Below are 16,261 nucleotides of genomic sequence, written 5' to 3'. Positions count from 1 at the left end.
AACCACGCACTTAAGTAACAACCAGGATGGTTGTAACTTCCCGACTGAAGCGCTCAGATGCGGCTTCTTCCTTTGAAGGTCCGTGTCTGAGCATTCATTGGCTGAGAGAGGTCAGCCCCTGCCTCTCACAGCCAATGAACGGCTCCCTCCATTGAAGTCAATGGAGAGCCGCAGGGTAACTAAAGTTTAGTCTGCGGTTCCCACCATTGACTTCAATGGAGGAGCCGTTCATTGGCTGAGAAATGGGGAGATAGCAACCACTGTTGTTATCTAGTGCGTGGATCGGTTTTATTAATTTTTTGTTTTAAGAAGACCATGGATGCCTACTTTGGACCACTCCATGTAATGTAGGGGAGTATGTGTGTGTGTATGTACCGTATGTAATAAAACTGTACTTTCACAGTGTGTGTCTTGTGTTTATTTAAACATTTCTTTACAGGTGAACTAGAGGCATCAGCAGGCCCTTAATGCCCACGTGCTGGTACTTGTGGTTCCAGAATTACCAGCATCGGGGGAAACTTGCTGGAACCTGCAGTTCTACTGTAAAGACAATGTTTTAAAACTTCATTTTTTTATACTACACCTACACTATCAACCCGCCATCCACAGGCCAGGGGTTGCAGGAATAGTCGTGAACTATCAGTCTAGGTGTGCCCTGGAGAGGGGGACCCCTTTATTGGAGGGGTCCCCAACTCCCCAGGGATCACTGGCCTGGGCTGACTAGCGGTTAGGGCTGATGCTGCGGCTGGGGGGCCCGGTGATAGGGTTCCCCTGGCTGTGGCATCAGTCCCCCACTAGAAAGGGTCTGGTGCTGGTTCTGGATCTTACAGGGGAACCCTATGCAATTTTTTCCCTGTAAATCCAGAACCAGGACTGATTCCCAGAGCCCAATGCTGGTTGTATTAAGTACAGTGGAACACTACGTGTTTTTTTCCCCTGTACTTAAACAACCAGGACTGGCTATGAAAAGTCCGGGACTGGTTTTGTTTTAGGGGGTACACCACGTCTTTTTTTTTCTTATTTTTTTACAGTAAGATACATGCATGCATCTCACTGATGTATGCATGTATCTGTGTCAATCCGACCTGCTCATGCTGAAATCGAAAGCATGAAGCAGGTCTATTCATTTTGCGATTTGAAGTTCGATTTATTGTTCGATTCAGTGTTCAATTTCAAATCAAATGATAGTAATAAGGTATTTGTGTGTTGGTCTATGTATAAGTACCGATGTTTTTCCGATGTTCGATTTGAGTCCGATTTGAGTAAAATTCGGTTTTAAATTTGATTTTACATTCGATTTGGCCTTTAGTAAATACCCAACTGCAAATCCGAGTGCAAATCAAATGCAAATCGAATGCCAAATCACTCAAAATGCAAAATTGAATGTTAGTAAATATACCCCTAAATGTGCAGAGAGATTTGGGAGGTGTGTATCCTAGCTGAAATATAAATTGCAGTGTAAGAATAAAGCTGTCCAGCATTGTGGGTTACATGCAAAAGCAGCCAGTATTTTCCCCACATGTAAAATAATAAATGTATTTGCAGCTCTTGAATTGCAGCATGGTTTGGCCATGTGCAAATGTCCTTGATTTTTTTTTTCTTCCATCTCAGAATCAGTCCCTTTATGTATATGTTTGGTGTAGTCATCTGTTTCTGGACTTCTAACAGTACTATTTAATGGTTTATTCCAAAATCTATGTCTTATTAATCAGTCATATTCTTAAAGAACAAAAAAAATAAACTAAAAAATAAACTAAAAAAAAAATAAAATAAAATAACAAAAAATTATGGAAATTCATATGATACAAATAGCTGATTTATACATCTAGTAGCCAGTTGTGTTGCAACAATGCATCAATGTATATAAAAACTTCACTTAAATAAATGTCTTTCAGTTTCAAGAAAACAACAGACATATAGACGAAGACAATTGTGAATCTCATGAACTACAAACAATAACATATATATATATATATATATCAACAAAAAAATAACAAGACAAACTTTTATTTGATATAAAGGATAAAACATTAACATAAACTTGAAAGTTGCTGTTGCCATAAAAATACTCAGCTGTTGATATGAGATTTTCGCTGCTTGTAAGTGCTAAATCAGCTAGTCATTTTTTATCCATTGCCAGAAATGCAGCTGGTATATATCAAAAATGTACTTTTTTTCCCCTCTTTTTTTTTCTTAACATTGTGCTACTGTGAAACAGTGTTGAAATAAATCCAAGAGGCATCTTAAAATAGGCCAATAAATCAGTACATTAATCATGCGTGCCTAGAAAACTTTACTGGACGATGAAAGACTAAGACATCGCAATGACATGTTACCTTTGCTTGTTCTGGTTTACTGGAAAGATGTGTAGCTCCATAATGGGAAATGGTGGAGTCTAGTGACCAACTTTTTTCCAAAACATTCTATAATGGAAAGAAATAATACAAATGAAGAGAACACTTTTAAAATAGTGTTTGATTTTAGTTAAAATATGTCATGTAGTGCAATAACATTTTGACATACTGTTGTCTCATGTACAGTTGGACACATTTTCCATCAAAAATGCAGAAGTAAAATGTGGCTGAAACAAAACACACAAAAAATCCCCAGCCAATTCTGTATGCATGTTGTGTTGGATGCATCTTAAGATGCCTCCAGATCTGCAACAGTCGCATATGTGCCAGGTGATGTCAGGTGCGCAGTAAACCGAATTGTGTCAAATGCCTGGTACACACATGAGCGACCTGCAATAGTGCTGATGTCCAGGGACACTCTGAACATCGCATGATTGCCAGTACACATTACAGCAATGTAATGAAAGATGGAACAATCTCTCATTCCGTCCTTCATTAATATGCATGGCGCACATGCAATATTGTCCGGTTGGCCGTGCAGAATCACCGATCGGACAATGGCCCTCATTCAGAGCCGTACGCTCTGAGTAGAGCGCACGCTCTGAATGAGGGCCGGCCTCCATGAAAATGGAGCGTCCTTCTGGACACTCGTATAGCTGTGGGTCACCACCCACAGGCTATACGAGCGTGCATTTTGATGGCCACGATGGTCGAGACCATCGCGACCATCGAAATTGCGAGCCGGAGCCTGCGGTTGAGGTTTTCAACCGCAAGCTCCGGAGTGATTTTGGCTCTATCAGAGCCAAAATCACTCCCACTGACATCACTAGTGATGTCAGTGGGCCGGCTTTTGACGGGAGGCGTTCCCGTGGGAACGCCCCCGTCAGGGAGGCACGCCCCCGGCACGCCTACCAAAGGGGACGTGCTGTCAATCAACATTGACAGCACGCCCCCTTTGATCGGACACAACGAGCGAAGGACTCCCTCCGTCGTGCGCATGCTCAGTCCAGAACATCGACCCACTTGCGAGCGGACAGCCGCTCGCGAGTGGGTCTGAATCAGGCCCAATATTGCATGTGACCGTGGCCAAATCAGAATGACATTGTTCGAGTGTGTACCCAGCATAACACTGCATACACAGCCATCATAAGATATGTCTGTGTGCTTGCACCATTACCAATGAATTGTTGCTTTTGCACAGCCCACAAAAATACAATGGCACTCCCCCTGTGAGTGCGAGGGATTGTAGTGTTACTAAAGAAATGCAACTATTGGATTTACGCAGTGATTACTCAGCGATTGATCAGAAACATGCCCACAGCTGTCACCTTGTAAAATCTGAGTGCAGTGTGAATGCTATTGGCACAATGGTTGTACGGCTTAAGCTGGGTACACACCATACAACGGTGCGACCCAGGGTTGTGGCGAGAAATGTAACAATACAAAATGGTATCTCTTGTTTGGGTTAGCATATCACTCATACACATTTTCTGGGTTTCAGTCAAGACAGTGCAAACGAGGTAATAAAAATGCATGGTTATTTTAAAGTGCAGATTTTATAATGAATACCTACTATGTGTAGCATCCAGATATTTGCCATTTTGGAAAGATGGATTGATACCAAAGCAAGAACCACAATGTATTTATTGGTGCAGTTTTAAAAAAAAAAGGTTCGGCATATTAAGTCAACATTGACAGTGTCGTCATTCAAAATGTCAACATGATAATAATGTCAACAAACAAAACATCAACACGTTCATCATGCCGACACTGGTGAAATGCTGACATGGTCATAAAAACGACAATGCGCTTCTATCGTGTCCTTAACCCTAACGGTCATGTCGACATTCTCCAGATTTCGACATGTTAATATGTTGACACTGTTAAAATGCCAACATCTGTCAATATAATGAACTTCGACACGCTGACTGCACACTTTCACTTTCTCAGAATAATAATAATAATAATAATAATAATAATAACATGTTGGTGGCAACTTTGGGCAGATTTTCTTAGCAAACTAATGGAATTTTCTAAGCAGTTAAACTCTTCTGAAACAAACAAGTTAAAAATTATGTGGATACTCAATAAACAAATGACTGACATTGATGCTGGAAGGTGTCCACTCTTTAAAACCCCAATATAGGCTCAGCACATGGCCGGGATAAGCATCAGCGGCACAGGAGATACATGGAAATTTGTATCATGGGTTAAATACAAATACTCTCATATCAAAAAATGAGAAAGCATTTTCTAAATAAATAGATGGCATTAATTGATTACATACAGTCAGGTCCATAAATATTGGGACATTGACAGAATTTTCATATTTTGGCCTCTATTCACCACCACAATGGCTTTGAAATGAAACAAACAAGATGTGCTTTAACTGCAGACTTTCAGATTTAATTTGAGGGTAATTACATTCAAATCGGGTGAACGGTGTAGGAATTACAACGGTTTCTATATGTGCCTCCCACTTTTTAAGGGGCCAAAAGTAATGGGACTATCAACTCAAAAGCTAGTTCATGGACAAGTGTGGGCTATTCCCTCGTTATTTCATTATCAATTAAGCAGGTAAAAGGTCTGGAGTTGATTCTAGGTGTGACATTTGCATTTGGAATCAGTTGCTATCAGCTCTCAATATGAGATCCAAAGAGCTGTCACTATCAGTGAAGCAAGCCATCATTAGGCTGAAAAATCAAAACAAACCCATCAGAGAGATAGGAAAAACATTAGGTGTGGCCAAATCAACTGTTTGGAACATTCTTAAAAAGAAAGAACGCACCGGAGAGCTCAGCAACACCAAAAGACCCAGAAGACCACGGAAAACAACTGTGGTGGATGACAAAAGAATTATTTCCCTGGTGAAGAAAAACCCCTTCACAACAGTTGGCCAAATCACGAACACTCTCCAGGAGGTAGATGTATATGTGTCAAAGTCAACAATCAAGAGAAGACTTCACAAGAGTGAATATAGAGGGTTCACCACAAGATGCAAACCATTGGTGAGCCACAAAAACAGGAAGACCAGATTAGAGTTTGCCAAACAACATCTAAAAAAGCCATTACAGTTCTGGAACAACATCCTATGGACAGATGAGACAAAGATCAACTTGTACCAGAGTGATGGGAAGAGAAGAGAAGAAAAGGAACTGCTCATGATCCAAAACATACAACCTCATCAGTGAAGCATGGTGGTGGTAGTGTCATGGCGTGGGCATGTATGGCTGCCAATGGAACTGGTTCCCTTGTATTTATTGATGATGTGACTGCTGACAAAAGCAGCAGAATGAATTCTGAAGTGTTTCGGGCAATATTATATGCTCATATTCAGTCAAAAACTTCAGAACTCATTGGATGGCGCTTCACAGTGCAGATGGACAATGACCCAAAGCATACTGCAAAAGCAACCAAAGAGTTTTTTAAGGCTAAAAAGTGGAATGTTATGCAATGGCCAAGTCAATCCCCTGACCTGAATCCGATTGAGCATGCATTTCACTTGATGAAGACAAAACTGAAGGGAAAATGCCCCAAGAACAAGCAGGAACTGAAGACATTTGCAGTACAGGCCTGGCAGAGCATCACCAGGGATGAAACCCAACGTCTGGTGATGTCTATGCGTTCCAGACTTCAGGCTGTAATTGCCTGCAAAGGATTTGCAACAAAGTATTAAAAAGTGAAAGTTAGATTAAGGATTGTTTCGTTTGTCCCATTACTTTTGGCCCCTTAAAAAGTGGGAGGCACATATAGAAACTGTTGTAATTCATACACCATTCACCTGATTTGGATATAATTACCCTCAAATTAAATCTGAAAGTCTGCAGTTAAATCACATCTTGTTTGTTGCATTTCAAAGCCATTGTGGTGGTGAATAGAGGCCAAAATATGAAAATTCTGTCAATGTCCCAATATTTATGGACCTGACTGTAAGTATTCACCCGCTTGATTAAATATTTTCTAGAAGTATCGTTATCTGCACTTCCAGCTGCATGCCCACAACAGCAGGCTTCTACCAGATCCACTTTACTCCATTCTTCTTTGCAATACTTATATTATTTGTTGCGTTCCATTAGGTAGGATTGGCAATTTTCAAATCATTCCATACAGTCCCAATGGGAGATCTGGACTTTAAATAGGCCACTACATTTTGTTCTATGTAAACCTATCCATTATGTATTTTGCTCTATGTGTTATTATTATTATTACATTTTATTTATAGGATGCCACAAGTGCTCCACAGCACTATACAGAGAGCAAAACAATAAGACAATACAGGGTAAAACCGTACAGTACAAATAGCACTACAAATCTGGACACAGCTACTGATGCATTGTGTGAAATGGAAAAATACAGCATCAGCTGAAACCTGTAGCTGTCAGCGTGTCCAGGGGCAGGGAGCCCAAGGAGGATGTGACAGTGTGTAGCAGGTGTGCAAGAGAAGTAGGAGATGAGAACAGGAGGGAGGAAGGCCCTGCTCATAGAGCTTACATTCTACAGGTAAGGGGGAGACAGACGGAAGACATAAGGAGTGAGCCAGTGTAAGGGGAGCTAAGAGGTAGACTACGTGGTGACATGTTTAAGTGGAGGACGGATATGCTTTTATGAACAAATAGATTTTTAGTGCCCGCTTGAAGCAGTGGGCTGGGGGAGAGTCTGATGGAACAAGAGAGATCGTTCCAATGGTGGGGGCAGCTCGGGAGACATCTTGAGAAACCAGAGAGGAGGAAAGGCAGCAGTCATTGGCCGACTGGAGAGGTCGGGAAGGAGTGTGTAAGGAGATGAGGTTGGAGATGTAGGGAGCTGTGGAGTTGGAAAGGGCCTTGTACATGGTAGTTAGGAGTTTGAAACGGATTATGTATGGGAAGGGGAGCCAGTGAAGGGTTTTGCAGAGAAGGGAGGCAGATGTGGAGCAGCGGGAGAGGAAGATAAGTCTAGCTGCAGCGTTAAGTACTGTACAGATTGGAGAGGAGCAAGATGGGAGCAAGAAAGTCCAGTGAGAAGGTTGCAGTAGTCAAGACGAGAGATGACCAGTGATGACCATTTTTATTTTAGCAAAGTCTTGACTCATTGCTAAAATAAAAATCTTACTCCCAAGTCCTACGTCTCAGGCAGACAGTAGAAGGGTTTACTCTAAGATATGTATAACTATTAATTTTGTGCTCTCGTTTGACAAGTTTTCCAGCTTCTAAAGAAGTCTACCTACAGCATTAATAACTAAAAAAAAAAAGCACCTCCAGCAAGGAGCAAGAAAAAAGTTCAACATTCAATCTTATCAGACCAAACAATCTTCTGTCCACTTGCATGAGGGTCTCCTTCATGCATTCTGACAAAATGTGGGCAGGATTTCATGTGACTTTTCTTCAACAATGGTTTTTGATTCCCACCATGGCACTAACTGTGTGGAGTTTGTAAATTCTCCTCGTGCCTTCATGGGTTTCTTCAGGGTTCTCTAGGGGTACTCTAGTTTCCTCCCAAAATCCAAAAATATACTGGTAGGTTAATTGGCTTCTGACAACAACGAACCCTAGTATGTATGTGTGTGTGCATTTGGTAGGGAATATATATTATAAGCTCCACTGGGGCAGGGACTGAATGGCCAAATATTCCCTGTAAAACGCTGCAGAATATGTGTGCGCTATAAAAATAACTGATAATAAATAATAGATGTATTTTTCTATATGACATAGTATTTTGTGTTGTTCAGTAGCAAGAATTACCAAATAAATCTACTTTTGATTCCATGTAAAAAACAAACAGAAATTCTAAAGTGGGCTATTCATTTGTATATGTACTGTGGCTTTCATACAGTCACAAGTCACTAATAGGGCCCTTTAAAACTGTTACCAATAAGTTTTTTTTTTTTTAATTACCATCTGTTTCATTAATAAATGTTTGAAAGACTTGACATATTGGGGCTGACCCAAGTGTTCTGTGCATGGAATCAAGTGTACTGTGTAATGGGGTGATCTCACATAGGCTAATTTCAGAGAGGGCATGTCAATAGACTCGCGGGCTATGCAGAGGTGGGCATACACATAAACATGCCTGTTATCAGACATATCTTTTGCACAAAGTACGGGGCTGGTGCAATTACGCAATAGTAATAATGACTGTTATGAAACAAAGCTAATGGATAGGAGCGCTCTGGCCGCAGAGATGCATACAAGTCTGCACACAAGCGAATATATTCATTTAGACCCATGTGTGCAATGTGGGAGCAATTATGTCTGACTTACCTGCATCGACCCCACAGTGCAATTTTTAGATCTACATGTTATATTTAAACATATTTTACCAAATATTTTTATTGATTTATTAACCTTTAGAAAGAATCACGTGAGTCCTGCCCCAGTGAAGCTTACAATTCCTATTGCCTGTATATGTGAAACAAAATAACAAATCAATGTAAAACATATAAAAGGGAAGCTTACAATAAATGTAACAAAATAGTCCGAGCAGCCGTTTATTATAGTTACATTGTACATTTGGTGAATTAATCTTGCTTACTTCATCAAATATAAATTCATCCAAATTCACTTCTTCAAAGTCATCTTCCAGTTCTTCTCTTTCAATAGCAGCGAGAGCAGCAGCCAATTTCTTTCTCAAGGAGAAACCTTTCCAAGCTGCCTAAATGAAAGAAATGCCAAGGATGAGGCATAGATCAACTCCAAATACAGATCCACAATGTTATCCCATTAGGAAGATAAAACATCTCTGAGCTTCATTTAATAGCTCAATGATCTATTTTTTGAACTTTATGTGACATCTAAAACTACATGACAAATTAAATGCCTGCATGTGTCTGAAGCTAAGAATACCCAAGAGGGTCTCTTCAAGTAAGCAGAAAGGAATTCTTGAACTCCCCTCACTGCATGCAGCCTGGGTCAACTAATTAATAATTTGACAATTCCTTTAGGGTGTTTAAGAGCCTTAGGGAAAAAATTATACAAAGAGAAAGCAAAGTGTATACTTGCAACCTTTAACTTTCAAATTAGTGTGACTCAAACAACCTCTTGTCTAAAACTTGCCTGGTTTGTGTGTCTGGCTATTTATAGAATTGAGCTATAGGCTGAGTTAAGCTATTCTTAGCTTGATCAATAATATATAAAATAATGCCCTGATATTTTAAATATACACTGTATATTTAAACGTGTATGATATAAAAAGGCTGTGCATTGTGTTTCTAGAAGAAAGCAGAACAGATGTAATATAACAGATTTGTATTCCCTAATAATTTCCATATTTAGTAATCTTTCAATTGTTAATATAATCTCAAAAAATATCTGCAATGATGCAAACCTGTTGTTCCACACAGCCTTTTTAAGTAAGTTTGTTTATATAAAATATTGTTACAGTGTGTAGCTTGCAAGGGTAGAATACAGATAATTCTGATACAAACACACAGTATAAACAGTATGTTCTTATGAACAGTTACACTCTCTGAACAAATGTAGAGTAAATTGTAATTCTGTAACATGTCACCCTCTTTATTGCACCATCCTCTCCATAACACCAGTTTTGAAGTGTGTCAAACCTGGTGTCAACAAGTGGGAGTATTGTGTAAGTTTATTTAGAAATAAGGCAACGAGAAGGAAATTAACTGTCCTGACAAGCTTACAACCTAATTAATTCTAAAGGAAGGCTAACATGGTTTTTCTTTCCTTGTTAAAAGAAATATCTTATCGCTGACATTTATAAAACAACTATTGCTGTGGCAGCTAAGTGATAATCATCTGTCCAAGCGATACTGAGCCGGAGCAGTAAGAGTTCTTATAGTGTTTTTCCAGCTAGACTGAGCAGATTAAACTCTGTTCTACTCAGAACCCCAAACTAATCCGAGCAGGGACTCTGTTTGACTATGGTGTACCTATCTTTCCATATTTGACTGTGCAGATTATACCTTACACTGATGTGCCAAAAGTCATGGGATAGCAGTATGTAAAGGTAATGGTAGGTGGTGCCACCATACTTTGACGTCTTGGAAATGCCCAGACCTGCATCAGTTGTAATCTTATAAATCAGTTTGAGTGCCGGTTGAGGCTGCTCATGGCAAGGTGACATGAATTATCAGAGTTCAAACTGGGCATGATAGTGGGTGCTCGACGGATGGAACATTGCATTTCTGAAGTTGTGCGGACATTCAACATTCACCGATCTATGGCGTCATGTGTGTACCAGGAATACCTCATGGAAGGAATACCACCCACCGTGGACAGCGCAGTGGCCAACCGTGGGTGCTTAATGATCATGACCAGCGGCGTCTGCCCAGAATTGTCCGTGGTAGCAGACAAGCAACACTGGCTCAAATCACATCCATATTCAATGCAGGAGGTACCACACATATTCATCCGACATGAACCCAATAGAGCATTAATGGGACGTAGTGGAAAGGTCCATTTTCACCCAAGATCCTGCACCTACAAATATCAGGGAGCTTTGGGAAGCAATCTAGATGGCAGGGGTCGACATCGCTCCAGAGGTCATCCATCCACTTTTGGTATCAATGCCACGTTGAGCTGCTGCACTTCACTGGGCTAGAGGAGGTCCTACATGATACTAGGCATCTATCCCATGACTTTTGGCACTGTAGTGTGTTTTTATAATAAAATGTCCAAGTAAGCATTTACTCCTTAATGTGGACTACATTTTGTTTGCTTAGTTTTTTGGAATTTTAGTTTTTAGAATTTTGGTTCACAGGAACATTATTCACAGCAGGGCCATAACTATGGGTGTGCAAACTGTGCCGTCACACAGGGCATAGGACCCCACTGCACCTACAAGTGGCTTGCAAGGTGTCTGGAACAGTAGTGCTACCGCAGAGCTGTCCCTTGGACGCTCAGGGCAGGCACCCTGCAACATCGTTAGGACATGCTGGGTAGTGCTCTACTTCCTAGTGCCTGTGCCCCTGCCCCCTAGGCGTGACATCTTGATATCACAGGTTTAGGGGGCAGGGCTGTCACAGAATGCACTGCAGTCCTGTTATGGCGCTGATTCTTTAATTCGGCTGACAGTGAACTGCAAAGATTCCTCTAAAGACTAGATAATGAATCGCAATGGTGAATGGCGTGAACTTACCTGTATTACTGTGGCAGAATGCTTTTTTATCTCGGATGATTCAGTCTTTACACAGTGTTTCTTTTGTAAGGATTTTTTTCGACAGCTATAAAGGCGCCATGCCGACTGTATTACAAAAGCAGCCTCATGAAGTTTTGCATAGTAACAGATATCTCTTCGTACCACATACCCTCTCCACTGAGACTGGATTACAATTGCAGCAGTGCTGATTGTACAAACAAACAAAAAAATGTCCTTAATATGGACCTCTAAACAACATCCAATACACAATATCAGTTCTCAGAAAAAGCATTCACTGTAGCTTTCCATATAATCAGAATGTGTTGTTGTTAATATTGTCATCTTTGGATATATTCCAATTATGGCTATAAGCGTACAATTATCTATGAGACATTCGCTCATAAATTTCGAAACACATTTTGAATAAAATTTATTTTCAAGAAAATGTTTAGTCACCCTTTACAGGTCACATATTTTCAGTGTTAAAACTATTTTGCCTATTTTGCCTCAACTATTGTAATATAGTAAAGTGTTCGGAAATTAGATTCTGTAGCTGCTAATCTCATTTTATTTTCTATGCTTTACTAACATGTTCTCTAGCACTGAGAACTGTCAGTAAAAAAGAAATTCACATTTGTGTAAATTAATACATCATGTAGGGGAGTTCTAGCTAATATATATTCATTCTGCACAATCTGAGCATTGCTAAGCTGAGAATTTGGACAATTGCGTTAAAAATACGGGAAGAATTGCAGGAGTTCCGTGCAAGTCGCACCCCATTACATAAGCCCCTATATTTTTTACCCTATGATCATTTCAAGCACAGGAAATAAATGACCCTGCTATCCGCACATTAGACCACACTGGTATCTGTAAAGTCTATTCTACTTGTTTATGTGTTTCAAAAAAGTAGAGTTTTTGTAGTTACATCCCCCCTTCCCCCTAAAGATAAAGAGGAATCAGTTTATTTTTAATCTATGATAAAACTTCCTTAATTTGTCTCCTCCCCATAAAGAATGCCATAGGCAATAGAACCGATTTACCATCATGAGGATGGAGACCACTACAGAAATAAAACAGAAGTCAATTACTGAACAAGCGATTTGCATGTTAAACAATTATTACTTGGTATTTTAATCAAAAATTATTTATTGATTAAATAATTGATTAAAAAGATCACTGGAGGGATTCTTGAAAAGGATTATTAGTCTAGTTTTTGAAATAATCTGTACATATGGATTGAAAGCTAGCTCAGGCAGAGTTTCTGGGTATCAGTATGAAAGGGCTGAGTGACTATCTAGATGTACGTCTATCATCTGTAAAAAGAGGGATCTTTTTTGTATCAAACATATATAACTTACAGTTCTCTGTCTTTCACAAGTTCAGAACATATTAAAGTTTTTCTTGTGTTGGAACATTTCTCAGTTTCGGCAGTCTCTGTTAGCTGGGATTGGGTGTTTAAGCTTCTTGTGTTCTTCACTTGATCTACTCGCTCACTATTTAAAAAGGAGTCTTCTGGTAATGGGTGAACTTGCTGGAGTGTGATCTGTCTATCTTCATGTGCTCCCTGGATAACAGCACTATTATGCTGACTGACGGCACAGTCTGGTTGACTTGTGAGTTTTCTGAGCATTTCTGGATCTTCTCTATCAGCAACATCTGTATCACCGTACTCGTGTGCATATCTATGTTCTTGGCTAAGCTTTAATAATTCTTTCAAAGTGTTACAGTACATTTCCAGTTTTTCCAAAGATGAAAGTGCACTAAGGAAAGAAATGACATGTGAAATATGAACGTTCCTCGGCAATGACGACTATCTTTTCATTTGTCATAAAAATTTCACTATTTACCTTTGTTGACAATTTACAGTTTTCCATAATTTCTGGATGTTGAAAATCTGAGATTGACAAAGTGCCAGGAAGCTTCCTGAAAGGGGTTTGTGGCATTTATAAACTTCATGCTCTATTTCTTCATTGTTAAGGAATCTCATCGTAGGCAATAGTTTTAATAAAGTGCATCTAAAATGAATTAGAAAAAAAAAGTGAATTAATAGTTATGCTTATTTCATAGCACTGTAATGGATATATCATTTGTCAACATTACGGTATACAGTAGAAGGCTAACACATGCCATCTATTTCTGTTTTGTTTTTTTAAATTATTATTATATGAAAACTTTATATTATTCTATCATGACTAAAACAGGTTTACAAAATTGTGTAGAGCAATAAAAATTAACCATGGGTAGATCCTCTAGCAGTGGACGTCGTATGTTAGAAAACGTATCTTTAATAAAATGTTCACAAAATAGCAAAACAAGCAGGTCAGTTGAGATGACGGGCGCCATAATTCAAACTATAGGGAGGGTGATGTATCAAATCTTCCACAGAGGAAATGTGGAGAAGTTGCCCATTGCACCAATCAGCTTCTTGTTATGATTTTATAGAATGTACCTGATAAATGATAACTAGCAGCTGATTGGTTGCTATGAGACAATCTGCACCTGTCCTCTTTAGAATGTTTGATGCATCTCTGATCTCCCCCATACAAACAGTAAACCTGTTATTTTGCAAGCAATACTACTTACTGTATACTACATAAAATCTTTGTGGGACAATCGTATTATGCAAGGGCATGAATAAAATACATATTTCTAAAAATATCTGCCTCTTTCTCACAATATCTTTCCTTACCAGATATATCCTTTTAACAATAGTACATTAAAGAGTATTACAATTCACTGTCTTGATTATGACAACTTAAAACACATAAGAAACCCTGTGTTACAGCAGTGATGGAGTTATGAGCATACATTTACTTATAATGCATATTAATGTACTATTGTGCAGAGAATATACTTTGGTGGCAAGGGAGGATGACATTATATATAATAATGGCATAAAGAGGGAGCACTGTTATTACATTTTGTCACACTCTTAATAATGCCATCCTTGTTTATTAGTATTGGCAGAAGCCAATTAGCCTGCCAGTAATGCTTGTGCTTTAATATGGTGGTTTCAAGACGGATCATTGTAGTGTTCAGTACTTATATGCAATGTAACTCCTTCATCTCTGAGGCTTTTCTCACCCCCTTTGCTGAGCCTATTTTGGCACTTTCTGTACTGATCATATTCCAACATCAATATTAGTCCTTTTTTGATATAGTAACCACACAAAATATACCTGGTTTTCTTCAGAAAGCTTTGAAACAACAAAAAATACACAAAATGTCTTTTTATTGAAACTGCAAAAAACTAATATGTGTGTATTTATTTTTTAAAAACACCCCAAGAAATAATGGGTGGTTCTTACTTCAGCATTAATTTACCTTCCCAAAAGCTGTAGGGAGTTATTTTCTGGTAATCTACAAACAGATTTCATAATAAAATCTGCATTTGAAAATGATAATGCATTTTTTACTTGTTTAGATGTGGACTTCTTATCATATTTTGTAGTATACATTGTTATTTTCTGGTTCTCACTAAATAGTATTTATTTATTTACAGTTTCTTATATAGCGCAGCATATTCCGTTGCGCTTAAATAGTAATTACTAAGAGGGCACATTGCTTGAAAGATAGGCTCCCATCTTTTAAATGAGGGTGACCCTGAATGTATGTAGAAGCTAATGTTCCCCCAGGACATTAATTTCGTCTGCACTATATATTATTTAATTTTTTCCTATATTTAAAGGACATTGGGCCTGATTCAGAGACGGACGCTCTGAAAGAGCGCTCGCTCTGAATCAGGGCGGGTTTTTTTTTGGAGCGGCCTCCTGGCCACTAGCATAGCTGTGGGTGCCCACCCACAGCTATAGCGAGCGGCCAGGTTGATGGTCGCGATGGTCAAGACCATCACGACCATCGGGCTTGCGACGAGACCCTTGTGGTAGGGTCTCGTGGCCGCAAGCCCCAGAGAGCTTCTGGCTCTAATAGAGCCGGAAGCTCTCCCACTGATATCACTGGTGATGTCAGTGGTGCCACACCCAAACGGCAAGCGTTCTGTTGGGAACGCCTCCATTTGGCCGGTCACCCCCCCGGCCCGCCCACCAAACGGGGTGAGCTGTCACTCACCATCAACAGCTCGCCCCCTTTGGTGCGAGACCCGGGGCGACTGAGCACCCATTGCTAGCCGGGTCTCGCGCATGACGGAGCCGGCTCCATCGTACGCATACCCATTGGGCAAACATCGATCCGGTTGCGAGCGCTCAGTGCTTGCGACCAGGTCTTAATCAGGTTCATTGTTCACTATTTTATCCCCCCCATTTTTTCTACGTTTATTTGCCCATATACTCCTATACACTTCCCTGTACCATATCCTGAGTACATTACTCCTCAAATTAGAGAGCACTGTGACTTCTCAATTGATTTGTATTTACCGGATCCATTAAAACCACCTAACTATTATCCCTGTGTGCTTAGTATTATTAGATCTACATATACATATTGATTGTCACATTAGGCACCTATAGAATTACGCAAACTAGCGCAGGCACTAACTGTATATATTATCATTGTATGTAGAAGCTAAGATGCGAGAAAACAGACACATTAAGTTCTGGCTATACTGGTATTTCTGTAGTACAGATTGTTACTATCTGAATCAGCAGACAATAACCACAAAGAGGCAACATCATTTAAATAAGAAGACTTGTTGCTTTCAAATGAGGATGCCCCTAAATTTATTTAAGCCAGGATGGTGACAAACCTACCTCATCCCTAGACTTCTACACACTAGAGTATCAGCATTTCTTTTTCATGGCACCCCTAGGTCAAATGTTTCTTATTGAAAAATTCAGCAAAAATTATTAAATTAAGTAAAATGTGCTTAT

General features: G+C 39.6%; 1 protein-coding gene across 1 annotated transcript in view; it reads right to left on the bottom strand.

Annotated features, from left to right (window-relative positions):
• LRRIQ1 (leucine rich repeats and IQ motif containing 1) overlaps nucleotides 1–16,261 on the bottom strand; it is a 210,355-nt gene that overhangs the window by 101,816 nt on the left and 92,278 nt on the right. The window contains exons 14-18 of the mRNA XM_088455388.1: nucleotides 13,283–13,450; nucleotides 12,794–13,195; nucleotides 11,433–11,637; nucleotides 8,865–8,984; nucleotides 2,337–2,423 (exon numbers count right to left, since the gene is read on the bottom strand). Of these exons, the coding sequence (XP_088311514.1) occupies nucleotides 2,337–2,423; nucleotides 8,865–8,984; nucleotides 11,433–11,637; nucleotides 12,794–13,195; nucleotides 13,283–13,450 (982 nt within the window). The remainder of the gene's footprint in view (nucleotides 1–2,336; nucleotides 2,424–8,864; nucleotides 8,985–11,432; nucleotides 11,638–12,793; nucleotides 13,196–13,282; nucleotides 13,451–16,261) is intronic.

Source organism: Taudactylus pleione, unplaced genomic scaffold (genome assembly GCF_031769625.1).
Source record: "Taudactylus pleione unplaced genomic scaffold, aTauple2 ptg000040l, whole genome shotgun sequence".
In the NCBI taxonomy this organism is placed as follows: domain Eukaryota; kingdom Metazoa; phylum Chordata; class Amphibia; order Anura; family Myobatrachidae; genus Taudactylus; species Taudactylus pleione.
The sequence above is the reverse complement of the archived record's forward strand: the minus strand, read 5'-3'. Positions and strand labels throughout refer to the sequence as shown.